Below are 24,163 nucleotides of genomic sequence, written 5' to 3' on the forward strand. Positions count from 1 at the left end.
TACTTTTTTCACAAATTGGAGAAAAAAATGTATGACAATATGTGGAATTTACCTCCACACTGCCTTGTAAGGTCCAATTAATAGGCTACTATGCATATAATAACAATATAGGTAGGAGTAGCTGCTGTATGTTATGTATTGACTTGTGTAACAGTGTTTCATCAGTCGCGCTTACAACGTTTTCATGTAACAATGTTTCTTTGTAGCAGACAGGCTGCTACAGTAGGCTATTTTGTTATCACTCGCTAGAGGCCGCCCTTTATCAGAGGAAAGTTCTTTACACGGCCCGGGTTCTTTTACGCCTGCTAAATTAGGTTACTTTCATGTCGGCTATTGCGTAGGCTATATAAATGTGCGTCGCGGTGAAGTACACATGCACATCGCAGCTCGGTCCTGTACTGTACTTCACAACCAACTTCAGCAGAGTAAACTATTGAGCTTTTGAAAGGAAACCACGGACGCCGAAAAGTTGTTAAACCTTTACAGGACATTTTCACTGGTGAAGCCAACGCTGGAAGTATGGACGATTTAGGTAAATTTCATACGGTGTCCTTTTCTAATCTCAGCCGTTTTCTATTAAGCATAGCGGAAAGTATGGGTTGAGAAAAAGTCATGTATTTCAATGCAGCGGGGATTTCTAACAAAATCTTGGGATAATCGACGGCCAGAGATTTGTTTTAATATCTGAACTCAACAGGCAGAAAAGTGTAGGCTAAACTACATTCAATAGCTTCGAATTTAACCCCGTTTATCCACTTTTCATGTCAGGTTTTTCATCTTTGAATGGAACAATGGCAATGGTTAACTCTTGCATAAATGATTTACTTTATTTTAGATAACACTTTGGCATAAGTCTGTCCGATGATGTATCAACATCGTTTGTTTATATAGAAACTAGGTTCCAGCACCACCCATATTAATTGGCTTTACCCTCATAGGCCGCAAAGTTATCCACGTTTTGTTTTTTTACTAAAACGTTCGTCTCATTACAGTTCATGTAGGTGCTTTGAAGTTGTCCAAAGTAACACGGTACACTATAGCCTTTAGGTTCAGTGTTAGTCATGCCATGTTATCCAAACGTTCTAAATGGCGACACCAGCTCCATTAAATTTTTTAAATTTTACCTTTATTTAACCAGGTAGGCAAGTTGAGAACAAGTTCTCATTTGCAACTGCGACCTGGCCAAGATAAAGCATAGCAATTCGACACATACAACAACACAGAGTTACACATGGAATAAACAAAACATACAGTCAATAATACAGTAGAAAAATAAGTCTATATACAATGTGAGCAAATGAGGTGAGATAAGGGAGGTAAAGGCAAAAAAAAGGCCATGGTGGCTAGGTAAATACAATATAGCAAGTAAAACACTGGAATGGTAGATTTGCAGTGGAAGAATGTGCAAAGGAGCAAAATAAATACAGTAGGGGAAGAGGTAGTTGTTTGGGCTAAATTATAGATGGCCTATGTACAGGTGCAGTAATATGTGAGCTGCTCTGGCAGCTGGTGCTTAAAGCTAGTGAGGGAGATAAGTGTTTCCAGCTTCAGAGGTTTTTGCAGTTCGTTCCAGTCAGTGGCAGCAGAGAACTGGAAGGAAAGACGACCAAAGGAGGAATTGGCTTTGGGAGTGACCAGTGAGATATACCTGCGTGTGCTACGAGTGGGTGCTGCTATGGTGACCAGTGAGCTGAGATAAGGCGGGGCTTTACCTAGCAGAGACTTGTAGATAACATGTAGCCAGTGGGTTTGGCGACGAGTAAGAAGCGAGTGCCAACCAACGAGAGTGTACAGGTCGCAATGGTGGGTAGTGTATGGGGCTTTGGTGACAAAACGGATGGCACTGTGATAGACTGCATCCAGTTTGTTGAGTAGAGTGTTGGAGGCAATTTTATAGATGACATTACCGAAGTCGAGGATCGGTAGGATGGTCCGTTTTACGAGGGTATGTTTGGCAGCATGAGTGAAGGATGTTTTGTTGCGATATAGGAAGCCGAGTCTAGAGGTAATTTTGGATTGGAGATGCTTAATGTGAGTCTGGAAGGAGAGTTTATAGTCTAACCAGACACCTAGGTATTTGTAGTTGTCCACGTATTCTAAGTCAGAGCCATCCAGAGTAGTGATGCTGGACGGGCGAGCAGGTGCGGGCAGTGATCGGTTGAATAGCATGCATTTAGTTTTACTTGTGTTTAAGAGCAGTTGGAGGCCACGGAAGGAGAGTTGTATGGCATTGAAGCTCGTCTGAAGGTTAGTTAACACAGTGTCCGAAGAGGGGCCAGAAGTATACAGAATGGTGTCGTCTGCGTAGAGGTGTATCAGAGAATCATCAGCAGCAAGAGCAACATCATTGATGTATACAGAGAAGAGAGTCGGCCCGAGGATTGAACCCTGTGGCACCCCCATAGAGACTGCCAGAGGTCCGGACAACAGGCCCTCCGATTTGACATATAAGAAACGCATGTGAAATTACATGATAAATAGTGTATGTCTATCCCTTTTAAATTTTTATCATCACGCCCATTGTCGTTTCTTGTGTGTCAAATATGGAAAGAAAAAGTCTGACTTGTTAGAGGCAATGAGGTGTAAGTATATGTTGTGCCTCCTTAACAGGCAGGATGGAAGCTCTCCCAAATGCTGAAATTAGCAGACTTGCTACCTGACTTGCTACCTTTTCATGGCATACCAGAGGTGAAACGAAATAGTTATTATATAATTGTTGGGTGCCTACTTAGATGGTCCATGCTATCAGGGGACCCTGGTTTTGGGAATGATGTCCCAGGGATCCCGACTAGCTGACCTCTTATTTGTAGTGGTAGTCCTTCTGTGGTGGAAGTAGAAGTAGTAGGCCTATTTTATGGGTCTCGTGACCCTTTTGACCCCTGTCCAAAGCCTAATGTTTAGAGTACATACTCAGACATTAGAGTAGCCACCTACAGACCTGGAGTAATATGGGTCTTCTAAAGAATAGAGCACTTTTTCACATGGATATGCACCAGAGATATTTACACAAAGAAACACTTGGAACCGGCATACCTCAAATAGCCGAACCTGCTATACACCAACCTGCACCGTTCATACTTGCACACAGATCATATTCCATGGTTACATGCATCAGTGCATTTTAGGCACCAAGTGTCTGGTTGATCATGCTGGCTGATAGGTCACCCCCCAATGCCACCATTTACCCTTCAGTCTATTTTCTGTGACAAGATAGCTGACCAGTCAACTGTTATAGTTCACTGACCCTTGACCTCTGGCACTACACTTAGAACTCAAAAGTCTGTGTATATATATATATATATATATATATATATATATATAGATTTCATCAGGTGGCCAATTCACTAAACCTTCCCAGATTAGAAAGTGTGTTATTGAATAAATGCAATTGCTTTCATCTTCATGCACAGGAGGGTGGTGGCATGTAGCCAAGAGGCTAGAGGCAGGCCAGCAACCAAAGCATGACTCTCTCTCCTGTGCTTTCAATTCCTCAGGGTGTGGGCCATCGTCCCAGTTGATTGAACTGATCAAGTGATACACATTTTCATTCTCTCTCTAAGGAAATGGACAATAAAGTAATCTTCATTAAAAAAATTGTCCAGTAGCTATTTGAATTAGCCTATGTTGAGTTTCAGCGATATGTTTTTGGCTTGTTTAAGTAGAGGGATGAGGAGCCATATTTTGAGCTTGGCCTGATCTGAGAATAACTCCAGGGCTCATTAGCTGCTCTGGGCCAGTGAAAGGACTGATTGTTAACTGAGGGAGAGCCTGCCGTCTCACTTAAGTCGGGAAGCGAGGCCTGAGGGAGGGGGAGAGGCTGCTGTGGAATGTCTAACATCATTGTTTGTCAGGGTCGAAGGCCAAATACTCACTGGGTCACGGCTCACCTCCTCCCACTACTCCGTTCCACTAGCCCTGTAAATAAATAGAGGGCTCTTTACAAACAGGTACCCTCAGTCAGTCCTACTACGTCCTTCTAGTAAAACCCTATTCCCTGGTCTCTGCATGGATGACCTACTGCTGCATAACCCAATCATCCCATCCTCTCCTCTCTGCTTGGCTCAGTGTACTAGATATGTCCCCATTTCAAGGGGGGTTCTGTAGTGCCGTGTGAGTAACTAGGTTAGACGAAACCTGTGAACGTTCCAGAGACTCCGACCCATCTCACGCTGCTCTGATCAGGTGGTGGCCAGGCCCAGAGCCATTACTGATGTGGCTGCAGTGCAGCTGAGCCTTCATCCTGATGACTCTTTACCCACACAGTGCCAATCAGTGTCAGATGGTCTATCTTACTGGTGTGTTTGATGTGTGAAGTCACCACTCTCCTCTCTGTGAATTCCTCAGGAGCCTGTGAAATGTAGACTCCGTGCTGGGGGAGCACACAGATTGGCTGACTGACCCAGTGGGCTGAAGCAGCCTTCGGTTATGTTATGAATGGTCATCAGGATAGAGCGCAGTGTGTGGGTGGTGTATAGGTTGGCAGCTGGTCAAGCGGACAACACTATAGGAGAGGCAATGTTGCAATCTGTTGAACAGTGATCCTCTTTGAGGAGATGTGGACTGCATTAGTTGATTACCTTATAGAAAAATGAAAATATTCCCTGGTTCAAGAGAGGACGGTGCATGTTAAATGGGGTGATCCTAAATGTTTACGATGTTTGCCAGCCACACTTTAAGTTAGACACATAGCCATCCTTGCAACTTTGGCAGTTGATCCTTAATGAGTTAATGTATTTCAGTGTGTCAGCAGTGAGGAAGTGTTACCAGGCTAGTCATCCCCACTAGGGACCTGTAGTGTTACTGACTGTATGCATACCACTACAGTGTGTTTGAGTGGGCCTGCTTTCTCTACTAATGGAATGGTCCTCTCTGTAAATTAGTCCAGTCCTTGTGCTCTCAGTGCTCTGTCCACACCCATCCTGTTCTGAGTCTGGGGAGGGGAGCTGCATGGCTGACCTCATCGCTTAGGCAACAGACCCTGCCTCACATCCCGAGGAAACGGAGAGAAAACAATGAGCAGAATCAGCATTCAGGGTTCAGGAAACGCAGCAGGAGATACAGGCTCTGCCACCGCTGTTAAGGATGTGTTTTTGACCAATAAAAGTCAGTCGTTGTCCCCTCTCCCTCGCCTTTATTTCCTAAACTGTTTCCCTCTGTCACTCTGGCCTTGTTTCTTGGCTCTGAGAACAGTGCTGATTATGTTCCTGATGGGTCAGAATAATGGAGCAGGAATCAGTTCGCGCTGGATTCTTCCCACATTACTCAGGCTGGGACACCCCAGGGCATGTTGTTCAAAGAGCTCAGTGTGGCTGTGGCACTCTGCTCTGTGGAGGTCTCAGAGCAGTACATGGAAGTTGGCTGGCTGTTTTTGGAGGTTGGTTGGTGTGATTCAGTGCTGAACATTGAGAAGAGAAACCAAACAGTCAATTCTTGATGTTTTCACACCCCCGCCCCCAACAGACACATACTCTGAATTCACAGTAGCTGCTCGATCTCACATCTATTGGTGTGAGTTTGTCCTCAATGTCTAAGTGTGACTGTCTGTGTCAGAATGGTCTTTAGACTTCCCTGTCGTCTGATTTACTGACTTGTGGGGAAGCGCTTTTATTTTAGTCCAGCGCTCTCCTCAGGGAGTATCATCTTTCGGATATGGGGCTGCTTGGGCGGGTATTTGTAGGGTCAGTGGCTTCAAAAGAAACATCTATCTTGCTTCAAGATCCTTCTGTCTTTCTCTGAAACACCACTCTGTCTCTGCTCCCTTCAGTATGTCTTTAAGCTCACTGTTCCCCCCTACTCTCTCTGTGGTGTAACCCCACCGCCCCCTATTCTCCTCTGGTATCTCTCTCTCCACCCCTCTCTGGCCCCAGTCTCTCCTGATTGGTATACATATCATGTTGGGTAGGCCCGATGGGATAGTGTTTCTTCCTACATGTGGCTCTGGCCAGCTCTGCTCTGTGCCCCCCAGCTATTAACATGTGAGCTGTGAACCCTGGTGGCCCATCACTGTATGTGTCAGTAGGAAAGATGAACTGGCCAGCCCGGGCTGCCTGCTGCCTGCCCGCCTGGGAAGCATGGCTCCCTGGGCCTGTCATGGGTAATAAAAACATCTCTCTTATCCTGGACTCAAGTATCTTGTACTTTGTTGATCTGGCTCTATTGTTATTGTCTAATTATAGCATAGTACTTTCATTGTTTTTAAACTGACAAATTTATTTATTTTTTCCTCTCTTATCTGATTGAATGATGGTTTCTGTCTGGCCAATCATATCCTGTATTACAAAACATTATACACTGAACAAAAATATAAATGCAACAATTTCAAATATTTTACTGAGTTACAGTTCATATAAGAAAATCAGTCAATTTGAAATAAATTAGGCCCTAAGCTATGGATGTCACATGACTGGGGATCCAGATATGCTTCTGTTGGTCACAGAACCAGTCAGTATCTGGTGTGACCATTTGCCTCATGCAGCGTGACACATCTCCTTTGCATAGAGTTGATTGTGGAATGTTATCCCACTCCTCTTCAATGGCTGTGCGACGTTACTGGATATTGGTGGGAACTGGAACATGCTGTCATACACGTTGATCCAGAGCATCTCAAACATGCTCAATGGGTGACATGTCGGGTGAGTATGCAGGAAAAACTGGGACATTTCCAGCTTCCAGGAATTGTGTACAGATCCTTGCGACATGGGGCTGTGCATTTCCAGCCTCCAGGAATTGTGTACAGATCCTTGCGACATGGTGCTGTGCATTATCATGCTGAAACATGAGGTGATGGCGGCAGATGAATGGCACAACAATGGGCCTCAGGATCTTGTCGCGGAATCTCTTTGCATTCAAATTGCCATCGCCAAAATGCAATTGTGTTCGTTGTTGGGTGGCTTATGTCTGCTCATACCATAACCCCACCTTCACAAAGGGGCACTCTGTTCACAACGTTGACATCAGCAAACCGCTTGCCCACACGAAGCCATACACGCTGTCTGCCATCTGTCTGGAACAATTGAAACCGGGATTCATCTGTGAAGAGCACACTTCTCCAGTGGCCATCGAAGGTGAGCGTTTGACCACTAAAGTCAGTTACGACGCCAAACTGCAGTCAGGTCAAGACCCTGAGGTCAACGAGCATGCAGATGAGCTTCCCGTAAACGGTTTCTGACAGTTTGTGCAGAAACTCTTCGGTTGTGCCAACCCACAGTGTCATCAGCCGGATGTGGAGGTTCTGGCATGGTGTGGTTACACGTGGTCTGCAGTTGCTAGGCTGGTTGGACGTACTGCCAAATTCTCTAAAACGACAGCTTTATAGTAGAGAAATTAAGATTAAATTCTCTGGCAACAGCTCTGGTGGACCTTCCTGCAGTCGGCATGCCAATTGCACGCTCTCTCAAAACATGTGGCATTGTGTTGTGTGACACAACTGCACAGTTTAGAGTGGCCTTTTATTGTCCCCAGCACAAGGTGCACCTTTGTAATGATCATGCTGTTTAATCCGCTTGTTATGCCAAACCTGGCAGGTGTATGGATTGTCTTGGTGAAGTATAAATGCTCACTAACAGGGATGTAAGCGAATGTATGCAGAACATTTGAGAGAAATAAGCTTTTTGTGCATATGGTACATTTCTGGGATCTTTTATTTTTCAGCTCATGAAACATGGGACTAACACTGCGTTTTATATTTTTGTTCACTGTATTTTGTTTTCTTTTCATATTTGCTACTTTCATGTAGGTTACATATCACGGTTTTTATAGTACAAATTAGGGTTGCAAAATTCTGGGAACTTTCAATAAATTCCCATTTCCCCCCCCCCCCGAAATCCCGGTTGGAGGTTTCCCGGAGTCAGAAGGGAACAAGCAAGAAATCCAGAATCCTCCAAACAGGATTTATGGAAAACCAGGGAATTTATTCAAAGTTCCTTGAATTTTGCAACCCTAGTACAAATCATCCCTCTTTTGTTCTTGCCCTCCATCACATGCCTCCCCATCTCCTTTGCCACCCTCTGTCTCCCTGGCTGATTTCTCTCTGAGGCAGACAGTGGAATGTGTGGAATGCACCTTCCCGCCCATCAGATAAAGACTGCAGGGTTTTGGTACGGGCAGGAGGAGGGGGGGATACAGACTGCGGCAAGAATATACACGTACACCCACCACCCAAAGAATGCCCATACAGTATGCACACAACACTAGACTGTTGGCTTATGTTTGAACATCATGACTTTATATGAGACCCTTTTGTTGAAAGAATCACGACCGGAATGTATTGCTAATCTATTTAAGTCATTGAAGCTGCAATAAACAAAGTCAGGTGACTTGCTCTCTTTTGCTAATGGCCTGCTTAGAATCCCCAAATGGCAGAATGAATGCGTTTCCCATAGAAGTTCCCATATAATTGCATTTTTCTCAGAAGTAGTCAGGATTTGCTCTGAAAAGAGTGGACTTTACCCATCTCAAAGATTAATGTGTTACTTGGCTTACAGTACTTAGCTGTATTAAGAAGCAAAGGACCCCCCCCAAACCAACTCAAGCCACAGCCCCTTTGTCATCAACGTTTCAGACTCAACGCCGCCCTCCACAGGAGGGACAATCAACACAAATGAATGAATTTATTCCAATGGCATTTCCTCCAGCACACTCCAGTAAACATCTATGTCAATGTAACCCTGGCCTGAAGCACTATACAGGAGTGTATCGCAGCAGACCTTTAGCTATGACTAAATATCCTCCACTCATTGCTCTTAGTTTAATTAACTATCCCTTTACAATGAAGGTGGGTACCAGCTTCTACTAGGTACACCCTTGAGTAGTCCATACATTACCCAAATATCCATTAAAGGCATGATTGAAACACTTAGATTTTGACTGGAATCTCCAACTGATCAGTACCACAGGGGTTGGCCCAGGTCAGATGTAGTAGCAGCAGGGGGGTAATCTAGTCATACTAAGCAGAGAATAGACTAGAGATCCCGGTCTGGCATACTGAGGAACTTGGCGGTGTGTCCATTCCTCTCAAAGTGGGTTGGTAAGGCTGGCCTGCACTGCCATGAGTAAGGTCGACGTTATTCTGTGTACTGTATATCATACCTAGCTGGCTATGTGTGATTTAGTGTTTCAGTAATGACTTTCAGGATGATTTATTATTAAAGGGGAAACCACACCATGTAAGATATTCACAAAAGAATGACCATTTGGAGAGAGGATAGTGATTTTCATTAGGCTTTATTGTAAGAGTGATGAAGTGAACTTTGAGACCTTTGTCGGCACCAGGTGCAGCTCGTTTTGGGCTGGTAGTTATAGTTCAGCACGTTTGCACTGACTTACTTGCTGAGAGTACAGCTTTAAATAGGTTTTGTTCCCATGTGGTTTAACATCTAGCTACTGGTTGGGGTCTCTGGTCTAAATGAACAGTGGAGGAAGTACTGTGGAAGGAAGTTGTGGTAGAGAATAGGGTCAAATAAAGTCAAGGCTCTATATAGATTCTTTTATTTTTTACAAGCTAAAAACTTAAGTCGGTTAACAGAAGTAGACAGACACCTAGTTCCTTTTTTATGAGAGAAAAAGGAAGCCCCGGGGTGAGTTGGAGGGAGAGGCTTCGAGTAAGGAATTGTAATAATATCCCGTGTCTGTTTCTGGTTTTCCCCTGCCAACACACCCTTAGCAGATGGGACATTAGCTAGTCGTAGTCCTCTCTGTCTCATCTCAGTCCCTCTGTTTTGTATACACAGTTACGCACTCACATACTCTTGGGTCGTCAGGTGGCATATCGGGAGTAATAGTAAGGGGGAATTTTGCCCAGTAAAGATTAAAAATTTGCTCTGAACTATAACTCCCTAACTGTTAATGTCATCTTAGTTTCTTGCATGTGTGTTTTTGCTTTGTTTGACTTAAAGAAGATTTTGTGTGTGTGACCTAAGATGGACTTTTTGACTGTGGTCTTCGGTGCAGTATGTATGATGCCCACTTGAATTTGACTATTGTGGTTCACCCCATGAAGTTGTTGTTGTAAAGTTGGGATCTTAGACTTTCTATTTATCAGATAATGTAGTTGAACCAATTTAATGTTCTCTAGGTTTTACTCTTGTTTACTTAAAATAGACTGAGGATTCCCTGTGCCATCATCCCAGTATGTGCAACATTTTAACAGGCTATTCTTAACTGACTGAGGATGGATGGATGGAGCGGGTGATGTCAGGGTCTATTTTGTTCTGGTGTTCTAGGGGACACTAATGCTGTACTGTACACTTGATAACCCTGGAGGAGATATGCTGTCTGTCTCATGCTCACACAAATCTTCTTGGAAAAGAGAAAACAATTATTCTGTTGAAGACAAATGGAACGACGGACAAGCCAAGACCGATAGCCAGGTACTTACTGACAGGAGCTAGGGCCCAATAGAGAGATTTGATGGCCGGGGGGAGAGAATGTTAACCAGACATAGTGGGTTTAGAAATGACACTGGGGATTTGTGTGTCTGTGGCACTATGCTGATGACCTAATCTTAGCTCCTGGTGCAGGACAGGACTACTGTGGAGGGCCCTGGGGAGCAGGCCTTTTTTTGGAATGAGGAGGCTGAGTGACCGGTTGGAATGAGGGACTGACTCATACACTTAGGAATTGTCAGTTTAGACACCCGCCACTTGGTAGACTCCAGCCTGAGAGCACAATAAGCGGGATGAAGAATGTGTAGTACACACATTACTAGTGGTGGTGGGGGGGTGTAAATCGAGACAGTTACATATCGCAATGTAATTTTTTTCACTGTACCTGCACCAAAACTCCAGTATTTTTGGTGCATAGCTTGTCCTCGCAGCTTTTTAAATAGGAAGCAAATTTGTTTTCAGAACTTTTACTTCCATGACTGAAACTCATTTTATCATGGCCCTCTTGTCAAAACCCCTGCAACTTATCCAGAACGCTGCAGCCCGCCTGGTTTTCAACCTTCAAGTTTTCCCATGTCACCCTGCTCTGACGCACACTCCACTGGCTTCCAGTTGAAGCTCACATCCACTACAAGACCATGGCGCTTCCCTACGGAACAGCAAGAGGAACTGCCCCTCTCTACCTTCAGGCTATGCTCAAACCCTACACCCCAACCCAAGCACACCTCAGGTGTCTTGGCCCTCACACCCCTACGGGAGGGCAGCTCCCGCTCAGCCCAGTCCAAGCTCTTCTCTGTCCTGGCACCCCAATGGTGGAACCAGCTTCCCCTTGAAGCTAGGACAGCGGAGTCCCTGCCCATCTTCCTAAAACATCTGAACCCCTACCTCTTCTAACCGTATCTTAAATAATCCTCCTCCGCACCGTGACTTCTATCTCTGACTCTACTGATGGCTATGCCTGTTATATGTGGTAGTCATCTTAGGATGAATGCACTAACTGTAAGTCACTCTGGATGAGATGTAAATGTCTTGTCCCTCTGCAGCAGACATGCAATGTAAAAAAACATTAAACAACTTCCTAATATTGAGTTGCACCCCTTTTGCCCTGAGAACAGCCTCAATTCGTTGGATGCTGGTCCATGTTGACTCCAATGCTACCCACAGTTATCAAGTTGGCTGGATGTCCTTTGGGTGGTGCACTATTCTTGATACACATGGACCCCCCCCAAACCAACTCAAGCCACAGCCCCTTTGTCATCAACATCACATACACTGTTGAGCGTGAAAAACCCAGCAGTGTTGCACTTCTTGACACAAACCAGTGCGCTTGGCATCTACTACCTTAACCAGTTCAAAGGGACTTAAACCTTTTTGTCTTTCCTATTCATCCTCTGAATGGCACACATACAGTGTCTCAAGGCTTAAAAGTCATTCTTTAACTTGTCTCCACCCCTTCATCTACGTTGATTGAAGTAGATTTAATAAGTGACATCAATTAGGGATCATAGCTTTCACCTGGTCAGTGTGTTGTGGAAAGAGCTGGTGTCCTTAATGTTTTGTACACTCAGTATAGTATGCAATATGTTTGGAACATCAAATTGCAATAAAATCACAGTATCGAATCGCAATACATACCGTATTGTGAGGTCTCTGACAATTCCCAGCCCTAAACGTTACGTGCTTTACATTTTTCACATTATTTTTTTAAATATTATTATTTTATTTTTTTTAATAATTTTTTTTTAATCCCCTTTTCTCCCCAATTTTCGTGGTATCCAATCGCTAGTAATTACTATCTTGTCTCATCGCTACAACTCCCGTACGGGCTCGGGACAGACGAAGGTCGAAAGCCATGCGTCCTCCGAAGCACAACCCAACCAAGCCGCACTGCTTCTTAACACAGCGCGCCTCCAACCCGGAAGCCAGCCGCACCAATGTGTCGGAGGAAACACCGTGCACCTGGCCCCCTTGGTTAGCGCGCACTGCGCCCGGCCCGCCACAGGAGTCGCTGGAGCGCGATGAGACAAGGATATCCCTACCGGCCAAACCCTCCCTAACCCGGACGACGCTAGCCCAATTGTGCGTCGCCCCACGGACCTCCCGGTCGCGGCCGGTTGCGACAGAGCCTGGGCGCGAACCCAGAGACTCTGGTGGCGCAGCTAGCACTGCGATGCAGTGCCCTAGACCACTGCGCCACCCGGGAGGCCACATTTTTCACATTCTAACGGAGGCAACATAACTAAATCTGCAAACTATTGACATTCATACTAAGCATAGGAAAAGATGTTGCATCTTGATCTTCTGTGAATGATTGTAAAGAGGGGAAAGAATAGTGTTCGACTGACGACCCAACGTCTGCCCTCCCCTCGTGATGTCACGATACTGTGGCAGCATTAGGGTTTGTATTTCTGTCAAATATTTATGAGTGTCAGAGCTCTAAACTGTGTCTAACCATGGAAGCATTTCTTACCACCTCAGACGCTTTGTTGGCGGACCTGGAATCCACGACATCCCACATTTCCAAGCGGCCTGTGTTCCTGTCTGAGGAAACCCCCTACTCTTTCCCCACTGGGGGAAACTCCTACCAGGATGTGTCAGTCCCTCCCCCGGTGCCGCCCCCTCCCTCCGCTGAGGCTCTGAATGGCTCTGTGATTGACTCCCTCCACTCCTCCCAACAGGTCAGTCACACATCAGACTCACACTCACGCATATCATTCAGTAAATGGCTTTTCAAGACTGAACTGAGTGACTGTTCTCTTCTCCGCAGTCCTTGGGTTCAGCTCCGAAGAGCTCATGGTCCAGGGACAGTAGCAGCCCACCCCTGTCCCACAATGAAGAGGACCACGTCTACAGGTAGGCAGAAGGGCCATAGGAACAGATCCCTAGGAAGGGACCTCCACTGGGAGACTACTAGACCGTCTGTCACTGTTTGTTTTACACTTTACACACAATTGACACCGTTGTCTCTCTGCCTCTGTCAGTTTCCCCAACAAACAGAAGTCTGCTGACCCATCTGCGGCTGCCATGAGCTCCGCGCTAGGCAGTAACCTGTCAGAGCTAGACCGGCTGCTCCTGGAGCTCAATGCTGTCCAGCAGAACTCTCCCTCTTTCCCCACCACAGGTAGACAGACAGCGAACCACATCCTACATAAATATTCACTAGGTTTTGGTGTTTATATCACCAAAGTGATGCCATCAACTGTGCAACAGGTGGTTTTGTTCTTGCAGTATGTGTTTACTGCATGTTACTGTGATGATGAACGATGTCCCGCTGTCCTCTCTACCCACAGAGGAAACCGCCCCACCCCTGCCATCCTGCAGCATTACCAACTATGTGCAGCAAAACGGGGGCCCCCCTGACATCATGGTGAGCCCTCCCGTTCAGGAGAAGCCCAAACAGAATGGGTCCAGGGTGGTGGAGGATGGCCGGCCCACAGTGGAGAGTCTGCTGGATGAGCTGGAGGGTTCTGTACCCAATCACAGGTCAGGATATTGGCAGTTACTCCTACTCAAGAGTCACAGATGGACAAGGATGAGTTTGTCATAACTTTGAATTATAAGATATGTGCTAACTAGCAATGAGATGATGGTAATAATCTACTGTAGCCTGGATTGTGGTGCTCTATCTGATCACATGCAATGATTGTATGAATAATAACTTGTTTCAGGGGGTCCAGGTTGGATTGTGTTTGATCATGTGCTTTGTTTGTGTATTCTGCATCCCCAGCCCCTCTGTTCTTCACAGTGAGTTGGACTCTCCCTCTCAGCAGCAGGCCAGAATCTCAGCATCCTGTGCTACACGCGAGCTAGACGAGCTCATGGCCTCCCTGTCCGACTTCAAGGTGCACAGCAGTGTGTGTGTGTTGACAGGACTTACACTTGTCTTTTTATGAAATAAATCCTTTATTAGATTCCTTAGATTCTATATTTTCTGATCTGATTATTTCTCTTTATCTTCCTGCTCTTGTGGTGTTCTTTTCCTCTCCTGCCTGTCCTGTCCTGTTCTTGGCTCCTTGGGGTCTATGAACCTTTTGATCCCCAGCTGGATCAAGCAGAAATCTCCCCCAGCAGCTCTCTGGAGGTCCATCCTCATCCACGTACCCCCTCCTCCCCTGTTGCAGCTGCCCCCTCCCCCCTCCTTCCCTCTCAACCTGCCTGTGACTCCCCTCTCTTCTCACTGCCTGACTGGGAGCTGCACATAGAGGAGGAAGGTGGGGGGGGAGTGTCCTCTCCACATCCCTCATTATCAAGCCCTCCCCCAGCAACTGTAACCTTCCAGAGCCCTCTGTTCTTTGAAGAGAGTGAACCAGAAGCCTTCATCGACGTCTCTGCCACCATGCTGTCCTCTCATCAGAAGTCCTTGGTATTCCTCAACCACTCCAAACCTTCACCTAGGACAAACACCAGTCCTCTCAATGCTGCTAAACCATCACTCACCTCAGCCAGCACCACGCTGGACCAGAACCCCTTAAAATCCCCTAGTCCCTCTCTAGACCGTGGCATAACTCCTCCCTCTGTTACCAAAAGCCCCAGTCCCCTAACTGACATGGATCTAAGTTTATCTACTCCAACTACTACTAAGAGCCTTAGTCCTGTTCCTTTCTCTTACTCCAAGTCCCCTACTCCTCTCACTGCTTCGAAAGCCCCTTCGCCATCTCTGGTCACATATCCCAAGGCCCCCCCTCCCCCAGCTCTCACTAGCCCCATGATCTCAAGGAGAGTGCTGGAGCCAGTCCCTGCAGCTGAGCCCTCTCTGGATGAAGCCCTGGATAAGCTGCAGCCGGACATCACCGGAAGTACCCGGGACGGGGCAAGAACCGGGGACGAGGCAAGTACCCATGAAGGGACATTTACCCGGGATGGGTCAGTAATAAGTGGACATGTTGATGGGTATAGGGAGCTCATGGACTGGGCCGATGTGGAGCTGAACATGTGTCTCCAAGATGGACTGGATGGTGGTATGACTCCTAATACAGAGAGACCTTATACAGATGGGAGCATGACCCCGACGACTGAGGCCAGCTGGATGGATGAGTCCCTGGATGGCTCCTCCTGCCCTGGGACTCCTGATGCTTCCCTGGACCTGCCTCTGCTGCAGCATGCCACTGTGGACAGGGTCTCAGCATCTGGACATGTATGGGACTGCCCTCGCCGCCACACTGTTTTGGATCTGCACAAACACATACAGAAACAACAGTCAGGGTTGGGTAGGTTACTTTCTAAATGTAATCTATTAGTTACTACTTACCTATCCAAAATTGTAATCAGTAACGTAATCTGATACTTTTGGATTACTTTGCCCTTAAGAGGCATTAGAAGACAAAGGATCCATCATAGTCGTCTCCAGGCTTGCTCACGTGGAACAAACTTAAACTAGCACCTATTTTCAATCCCGACTTGAAAACAGAAAGGTGTCCGTTTTTTTTGCAAACATCCTTTCTAAATTTAAACGTTATCTAGTTTTTAAAAGTATCTGTAATCTAATTACAATATTTTTGCTGATAACGTAACTGATTCGTTTTTTTTTTTGTTATCCGATTACATGTAACTAACTACTCCCCAACCCTGGTCAGTGTTAAATGTTATTCATACAATAGCATAACAGATTTCTGCCGTCTCAGAAAGCTGGTTGTTTTGATACCAAAACATCTGTTATTTTTTTGTTGTTGAGATAATGTCATTACAATCTGCACACTAGGATATTTGCTGTTACTGCATAGTGGCTAATTGTTCACTGCCTGGCTGTGTCCTTTGTTGGCATGTTATTCTTTTAAACCACACAATTTAATTTGTGACCACATCCTCACTTGTTGCACCAGTGTGGCATGACACCCCCATCTTGCACAACTATGTTCTGCTAAATGGTCAGGGAGCATATGGGGACTGTGGGAGGTTGGATGGGGTCTGCGCATGTGAGACCACATGAGTGTGACTGACACATTCCTTTGGACGACTTTACCCACTGCTGCTACACACGCGTGAGGAGGTGGCTGCTTTTGTCTTTGAGTGAACTGGAATGGTGCTTGATCTGAATGGACTTCCTCTGAACTGAACCACTCACCTGGCCTGCTGTATTGTAACTGGATCACAGTGGATTCCTGATGCTCGTTCTCCTTCTAGCTTAAATCAGTGATTAGGCGCACCAAGGAGACCTCCAACGTACACCCCATGTACCGAGAGGATCACCCCCGGAGGGGGCGGGTGGGCCCCATCATTGTCAACAAGAGCAGCTCCCAGGACCGCCTCATAGAGGAGCTGCAGGGGAAGCTGGGGATTGGTCGATTGGCTGACCGCCGGCGTAAGCAGCCGGACGATTGGCTCACTGAGGGCATCATCGTCATGTCCAAGCCACAGCGCTTCCGTGGCGACAGGGCCGCGAACGAGGTGGACAAGGTTGGCCTGGATACGATCACAACAGGCTCCCACCATCCCAGATACTATTGCACATTTCTCATTAGTTTTTACTCAAATTTTACTTCACTTTCAGTTCTTTACCTTTCATTTTGTCTTTCTCTCTGGTTGTCCCTGTCTCTTCTTCTCCTCAGATCATTATTCCCCCAGAGTCCCCTCTACCTCAGAGGGTCATTTACCCACCCCAGTCTCCCCCAGCGCCTCGTCACCCTCCTATTATAGAAAAACCCAGTAGACCCCCACCTATGCAGCCGACCCCTGCTCCTCTACCTCCTACGCCTCCCCCCTGCCCCCCTCCTCCACCCCAGCAACCCATCCCTCCCCCACCTATGAAGCAGACCCCTGCCCCTCCTACGCCTCCCCCCTGCCCCCCCCCTCCACCCCAGGAACCCATCCCTCCCCCACCTATGAAGCAGACCCCTGCCCCTCCTACGCCTCCCCCCTGCCCCCCTCCTCCACCCCAGGAACCCATCCCTCCCCCACCTATGAAGCAGACCCCTGCTCCTCTACCTCCCCCACCTCCGCTTGTACAACCTCCATCCCCACCCGTCCCAGTATGGCAGGCCCCTGCCCCCAAGCCAGCGCCCTCTCCACCAGTGCAGCCTGCACCACCACCACCTCCCCCCAAAGTCCTGGTGTCCGTTGGCTGTCAAACCGAATATGACCCAATCTTGCCTCCAATGCAGGCATGGCTCTCTCTACCTTTTCTATTTCTATAACAGAATGCCTTCTCTCTTTCTCACTGCCTTCAGTTTCCTTCATTAAACCCACTGTTTAATTATTTGTACAGATGTATTTTTATGAGAGAATGCACTGTGCTCTGGTGTCCATCCTATCCTCCTCTCACCCTCCATCTTTTGACAGATGGCCCAGGGGAAAGGTGGCCCTGGAGGCCCCCCAACGCAGGTCAACAAGCTGGACAACATGCTCGGCAGCCTGCAGTCTGACCTCCATAAACTGGGTGTGCAGACCGTGGCCAAGGGAGTGTGTGGGGCCTGCTGTAAACCAATCGTGGGACAGGTAAGGGGCTTGGGTGGGCCTGAGATTAAGCCGATGGCCTTTCTAAGATCATGGTCTCTCATTACATTTAATTGCTGAGCTTTGTTGGCATGGTTAATTTACATAAACTGTCGATTTGTGTGTCCAGGTGGTGACTGCCATGGGGCGCACGTGGCACCCGGAGCACTTTGTGTGTACCCACTGTCAGGAGGAGATAGGTTCCAGAAACTTCTTTGAGCGTGACGGGGCGCCCTACTGCGAGAAGGACTACCACAACCTGTTCTCCCCACGCTGCCACTACTGCAACGGACCTATTCTGGATGTAAGTAGACACCATATACTACAAAAATAACTATTACAACTAAGGCAGTGGACAGATAGTGTAGCAATAGCAGCTAGCAGTGAGTTACTGTTCCAATGTTCATGTTTACAGAAAGTTGTGACTGCGTTGGACAGGACATGGCATCCTGAGCACTTCTTCTGTGCTCAGTGTGGATCATTCTTTGGCCCAGAGGGTGAGTTTGACCCATTCTTGGAGCTCACTTGTAATGACCAGTTTTATAGTGAGGTGCAGAACTCATGATCTGTGTCTCTTGAAGGCTTCCATGAGAAGGATGGGAAGGCGTACTGTAGGAAGGACTACTTTGACATGTTTGCGCCTAAATGTGGCGGCTGTGCCCGAGCCATCCTGGAGAACTACATCTCTGCACTGAACTCCCTTTGGCATCCAGAGTGCTTTGTCTGCAGGGTCTGTATTCTGCCTTATTCCCTTTACATAAGGGCATTCATCTTGTTATTAGTCCTGACTCGTGTACTTACTCATTACTCCCTGTTTGTGTATGCAGGAGTGCTTCACCCCATTTGTGAACGGGAGTTTCTTTGAGCATGATGGGCAGCCCTACTGTGAGGTTCACTACCACGAGCGCCGCGGGTCCCTCTGCTCTGGCTGCCAGAAGCCCATTACGGGCCGCTGCATCACGGCCATGGCCAAGAAGTTCCACCCTGAGCACTTTGTTTGTGCCTTCTGCCTCAAGCAGCTCAACAAGGGCACATTCAAGGAGCAGAATGACAAGCCCTACTGCCAGGGCTGCTTTGTGAAACTCTTCAGTTAAGGAGTAGATTGTCTGTGCCTGGAGATTTGTGTGTGTATGGGGGAAGTGTCTGTGTAGCTCAGGTAGTGTGTGTGTGCGAGTCAGTTTGAGTGTATTTTCTGTACTCTGATGGTGTGCATAGTTCCAGCATTCTTCTATCAGCCCCTGAAGTGTTATGGACATCCATATCAGGTCTAGGCCTGTCTGCTCTCTCTGATGCTCAGACTGTCGTATGATTTCAAGCCCAAATAGTTTTGCTTTTGTAAGGAATATACGTACATGGACTAGTGTTTGAGGTTGCTGCTCACTGGTTGAGTGTGTCTTCTGAAACCATTTGAAAGGTGTCATGTTAGAGGGAGCAGTTGACCTGTTGTGTTTTTTATCATTTGTATTTGTTTTTTCAACTGCTCAAGTAAAGGCCTTGGTGATATTTCTTTATTTTTTCCTGTCTGAGTAACTGAGAACAGATGGTTAAAATTGTCATTGTAGCATTGACTGGAAATAGGCTGTGGGTCAGTCATTATTTTAGTACTTGTGACGCAGACGGTTGTGTCATCAGACCCCTTTAGCCTTGTGACGCACAATCATTAAAACCCCCAAACAAGCATTTGTTGCCTTTTGATTTTATGTATTTGAACGTTTCTATAAAATGTATGTGAGATTAATTTACAACAAATAATATTTGACTCCCTTTTAATGTTTGGAAAAATAGGAGTCTTATAATACAACAGATGGGTAATATTGTAACTTTGTCACCGCCAATGCCTACCCAGTCCTTTTTAGAGCTTAAACCTTAGCTGGACTGGTTTAGGAGTTGTCTTCTGTTCAGAAAGGGCTCATGCAGTATATAAGAGCATGCCATGATAAACATTAGAATGTATTCTGCATACAGGAGACAGTTACATTTTACTGTGAGAATATTGTGTACATTGAATACAAAGTGCTGGTCAGTTAATATTTTTAATAACCACTCGTTAAGAGAAATCCTCTAAGACATTTCATAGCAGAGATACTTTTAAACGTTTAACATCCTTAAAGTTACTGTGCATTCTATTCCACTTTTTAATTATATAAATAGTGCACAAGGTGAAGCCCTGATGTAAGTACACACAGCTTAAATGCAAACAATACTGTATGCAACTGTAAACATTGTATGGTGAACTCAACAACCCCTTGATTCTATCCAAGTTACGCTTTCAAGGAATATGCCTATTTTTGTGCCAATATATCAATGCAATGTATTTTACACTGGGGAGACCAGCAAGGTAGCCTACTGTTTATAGACTGTGATTCCTGGACTATCTCTTCAGAGCTCTGTCAGTGAGTCCACTGGATAATGTGTTGATATTGGTCTGAGTTTAACTCTCTAAAGCTATGGAGGAAATGGCTTATTTAGAGAAGCATGTGAGTTGCATCTACTGTACACCAGCTGGGTTTGTGGGCTTGTAGTTTTATCATGTAATGGTTGCATTACATAATTTTTTTGGACCTGTATCTTGTTCAGGGATTTACACCCAGAGCCTTTCTGTTTTTATTTAGAAAATCATTTAGCCATTTTGTCTACACAGAATTATTGTAGAAGGCTATTATTTAATCAAACTTTTTTTCCCCTCCTTTCATTTTAAATGTCACAGTACTGAATACTGATTCAACTCATTTCATATAGGCTATACTCAAATAAAATCTGTTTTTGGTACCAACGGGTGTCTTTGTGATCATGTTTACCTTTCAAGACCCTGTAGCAACTGCTATAGTAATAAATGCTGATAATGTAGTAAATATGCTGAATGCATAACAAATGTTTTTATGCATAATGTGATTATTACATGATGCGTCTTTTTATAATGGTGTAATAACGTAAACCAATAATGTAACACTAAAACCACTTTCTTTAATGGCATGTTTCGGTTCGGCCGGCGCCTAGCCGAACTCTGCTAAGCGAACTGAACGAGTTTGCTCGTTTAAAAGACCTTCGTTTGGAAAAACTAGAAAAATAATCTGCAATCGTACCATTTGTCCACCTTGAGATTCTGTAGCCAGCAGTCTGAATGCCTCAATAGTCAAAATGTATCTAATAACTCAAATCGGTCATTAACTTTGACGTTTTTGCCAATGGGACAATAGTCGCGCAATTTTACATTACGATGTTTGGTGCAGTATTAAGCTGGTACATTTTTTTTTTACAAAAAACTTAATTGAAGGATCCCTACTGTTGACCAATCACCGACGAAGGGGCGCAGACTTCAGCTTGCCTCGAGGGGAAAAAATGTCGTGTGCACAATCAGCCCCCCAAAAAACATTGCCGGAGACAAACTAACGTCCTTATATCATAAACTGTTTCGGATTGAAAATGTGCGTACGCTTTGAAGTGTCACACTTGAACTATTTGCGTTCATTGCCACAACAGACTTGGAGGGGGGATACTATTGCAAATATCCAGTGTAGTCAGAGAAAATAAACTACATTTGAAGACCCACCTTGCAGTCATGTGATAAGCCAAATTCTAATCACACAAATATTCAACAGGAGTTTCACTCCTTATAACAGGCCAATTTGCCTTACAGTGTGGAGATGGAACCAGACTTTTTTCTCTCTTTTTTTACTTTTTTTCAACTTATATTGCTACATCAAACATGTCTAACAAAACAAAACACAGGTATTAACGACAAAATACTCAAACATACAAAAAATATCAATAAAATAATACAAAAAATAAACAATTTTTGTGCAATTGTATTCACTCTGAAAAAATCTTATGATTCAGGAAAATGTTACATCTGCGTTTTCTGTGAAAAAGGTGAGAATCTGTCTCACTTGTTCTTTGAATGTAAATTTGTGTCAGAATTTTGGGAAACCTTGCAAAATACTTATTTACCATTATGAACACTGCCTATGTTTTTGACATGAAAGATACATGTTACTATTGCAATGATAACAAGACCACTGAAATTATTGTAATTTTTTAAAATTCTTGTTGCCAAATACTTCATACACAAACAAAAAATCCAGAATTCTATACCAAAAAAAAAAAAAAATTGGATTGAATTTAACTATTTTATTAAACCATTAACCCTAGTGAATAACAACAAGAATAACATTTTCCGAGATGGAACCAGACTCGTGTAGCCCCGCCCGCAACGACTGATGTATCCACAACAACATCACCCCTATGACCGCCAGAGAGGTATGGTTACAGATTTCCATTATATTGACAAGATGGTCGAGTGACCACTCTAACAAACCGGGAACTAGACAAAGCCTCCAGGGGACCATGACGCAATGTCCAAAACACTTTAGGTGACCATTTTGTGACGCTCAGGGGACCTAATGACTCATTTTTGTTTGCAGGGTTATATGAACAACAAAAATTGCATGCCCAGGCACACACTCTCTCACTCCCTAATTTAGACAGACTGACTGACTGAATCACTGATTGACTGGGGTTGTGGGTCTTACTGCTAAAATCAGGTTTAGAGCTAGGATTCAGGAACGTGGTTTGGTGTGTAGTCAGCCATTACTGAAGCATGACACTTGATATGCATGACAAAAAAGTGAATATTATATTTGTTTAAGGTACACTATTCAAGGGAAAAAAATATCAATTTCAGAATGTAATAATCAACACAATGTAATCATTATTACATTATGTGCAAAAGCGTTATGTTATCCGTTTAGCAAATGTATTACATTATTGGCAATTTATTACATTATCAGAATTTATTACATTACAAATGCAAAAGTTATTACCTATTAGTAGCTATTACTAATAAAGTGGCGCAGCGGTCTAAGGCACTGCATCTCAGTGCTAAAGGCGTCACTACAGACCCTGGTTTCGAATCCAGGCTGTATCACAACCGGCCGTGATTGGGAGTCCCATAGGGCGGTGCACAATTGGCCCAGCGTCATCCGGGTTAGGGTTTGGCCGGGGCAGGCCGTCACTGTAAATAATAATTTATTTTTAACTGACTTGCCCTAAAATTACATTATCAGTTGCTACTGATATTTTTGCCTTTTTATAATATCTGGGTGATTCTGCAATTTCGGGCACTTTGGCCTTGCAAGCTTTCAGAAAAGAAAACACATTGAAACACCATTTTACCAGTATTATAATTGTCTTTTTTTTGTCTAGAAATAACATCTGATAATGCCTGCGATCGTACTATTCAGAAATGTATATATTCTCAGACAGCCATAGACAAATGTACTTTCCATCACGCCATTAAACATTAATTTTCGTTAAAAATGAAATATCATACAATTAATTTATAACATATTTATTATACATGTGTACATTAACTTGTAATGAATGTTATTTTCAGTGATTTAAGGTTTTCCTAATATTAATAATTCAACACAATGCCTGAATGTATAAACTTAACTTTGTGACAGCTGAAAACATTTATTTATCATGAAAATAAGATATTTCCACCCAACCTTTTTGTAAGATTATGATAACAACCATAGGATTTCCCTATCTAATCAATCAATGTAAATTATACATAATATACTAATTTACCTCAAAAATATGGGTGTGGTGGAAATGACATCTATGTAAAAAATGTTTTATGAAAACAATATTTTATTGCAAACATTTTGAACAACAACTATTGTTAAACATTTCATTAATTTAAGACAAAGTAAGATTCCAAAAGTAGCCGGTTGGGCAGAGCTCAAGGAATTAGGCCAGTGTTTTTGAGAGATGGGCCCAGATTGCAGAGGGGTCATACATATAGAAGAGCTCAATGAGCAAAATGAAACTGTATCATTTGTGGAATGTCCAACACAGGTGTGGAGGGTCACCTGCTTGTGAGAATCACCAAAGTGAACTGCCTGGATTTCACTGGTGTATTTACACAAGTAGTTCTCTGCAAAGTCAATATACATGATGATCTCCTCTTTCCACAGATTCTCTTTTAATTCTCTCAGTTTGGAGTGTTTCCCCAACTTCTCTTTCAATCCTTTGGAGAAGTCCTCCAGTAGAATCTACAGTGGGCCACACACTTTTTCTTTTACTGTCAAATGTACAGTGAACTTCTCCATGTTTCCCTCTTTGTTTTTCCGTCTCTCTCTCTTCAGCTTTGTTTTTCACTCAAACCACCATGTCTGCTCACCAACATCAAAGTCAGATGTTTTAAGCTTTTATGCATGGAAAAGGGAGCAGCCTGTTGACATGAACGATTTGTTTCCGGTTCGCACAGCACAAAGACTCAATAAGGTTCTCAATGTTGCTGCAGCTGATCACTGTGATACTGAGGTTGTCCACCATGAACTGGAGATTGG

General features: G+C 44.7%; 1 protein-coding gene across 3 annotated transcripts; it reads left to right on the forward strand.

Moving 5' to 3' along the window:
* The first annotated feature begins 281 nt into the window (after positions 1-281).
* Positions 282-20,583, forward strand: LOC139545542 (paxillin-like). Of its 3 annotated transcripts, XM_071353441.1 has the most exons (13): positions 282-532; positions 12,861-13,060; positions 13,150-13,235; positions 13,364-13,503; positions 13,673-13,865; positions 14,110-14,224; positions 14,425-15,516; positions 16,503-16,775; positions 17,658-17,813; positions 17,941-18,114; positions 18,226-18,307; positions 18,392-18,540; positions 18,638-20,583. In XM_071353441.1, the coding sequence occupies exons 1-13, from the start codon at positions 520-522 to the stop codon at positions 18,902-18,904; spliced, it is 2,940 nt and encodes a 979-aa protein (XP_071209542.1). In that variant the 5' UTR covers positions 282-519; the 3' UTR covers positions 18,905-20,583. The 3 variants fall into 3 exon arrangements, with proteins under 3 accessions (XP_071209542.1, XP_071209543.1, XP_071209544.1); XM_071353443.1 differs by lacking the exons at positions 14,425-15,516; positions 16,503-16,775 and having other exon boundaries at positions 291-532; XM_071353442.1 differs by lacking the exons at positions 17,658-17,813; positions 17,941-18,114; positions 18,226-18,307; positions 18,392-18,540; positions 18,638-20,583 and adding an exon at positions 16,928-17,650.
* The last annotated feature ends 3,580 nt before the right edge of the window (positions 20,584-24,163 follow it).

Source organism: Salvelinus alpinus, chromosome 19 (genome assembly GCF_045679555.1).
Source record: "Salvelinus alpinus chromosome 19, SLU_Salpinus.1, whole genome shotgun sequence".
In the NCBI taxonomy this organism is placed as follows: Eukaryota; Metazoa; Chordata; class Actinopteri; order Salmoniformes; family Salmonidae; genus Salvelinus; species Salvelinus alpinus.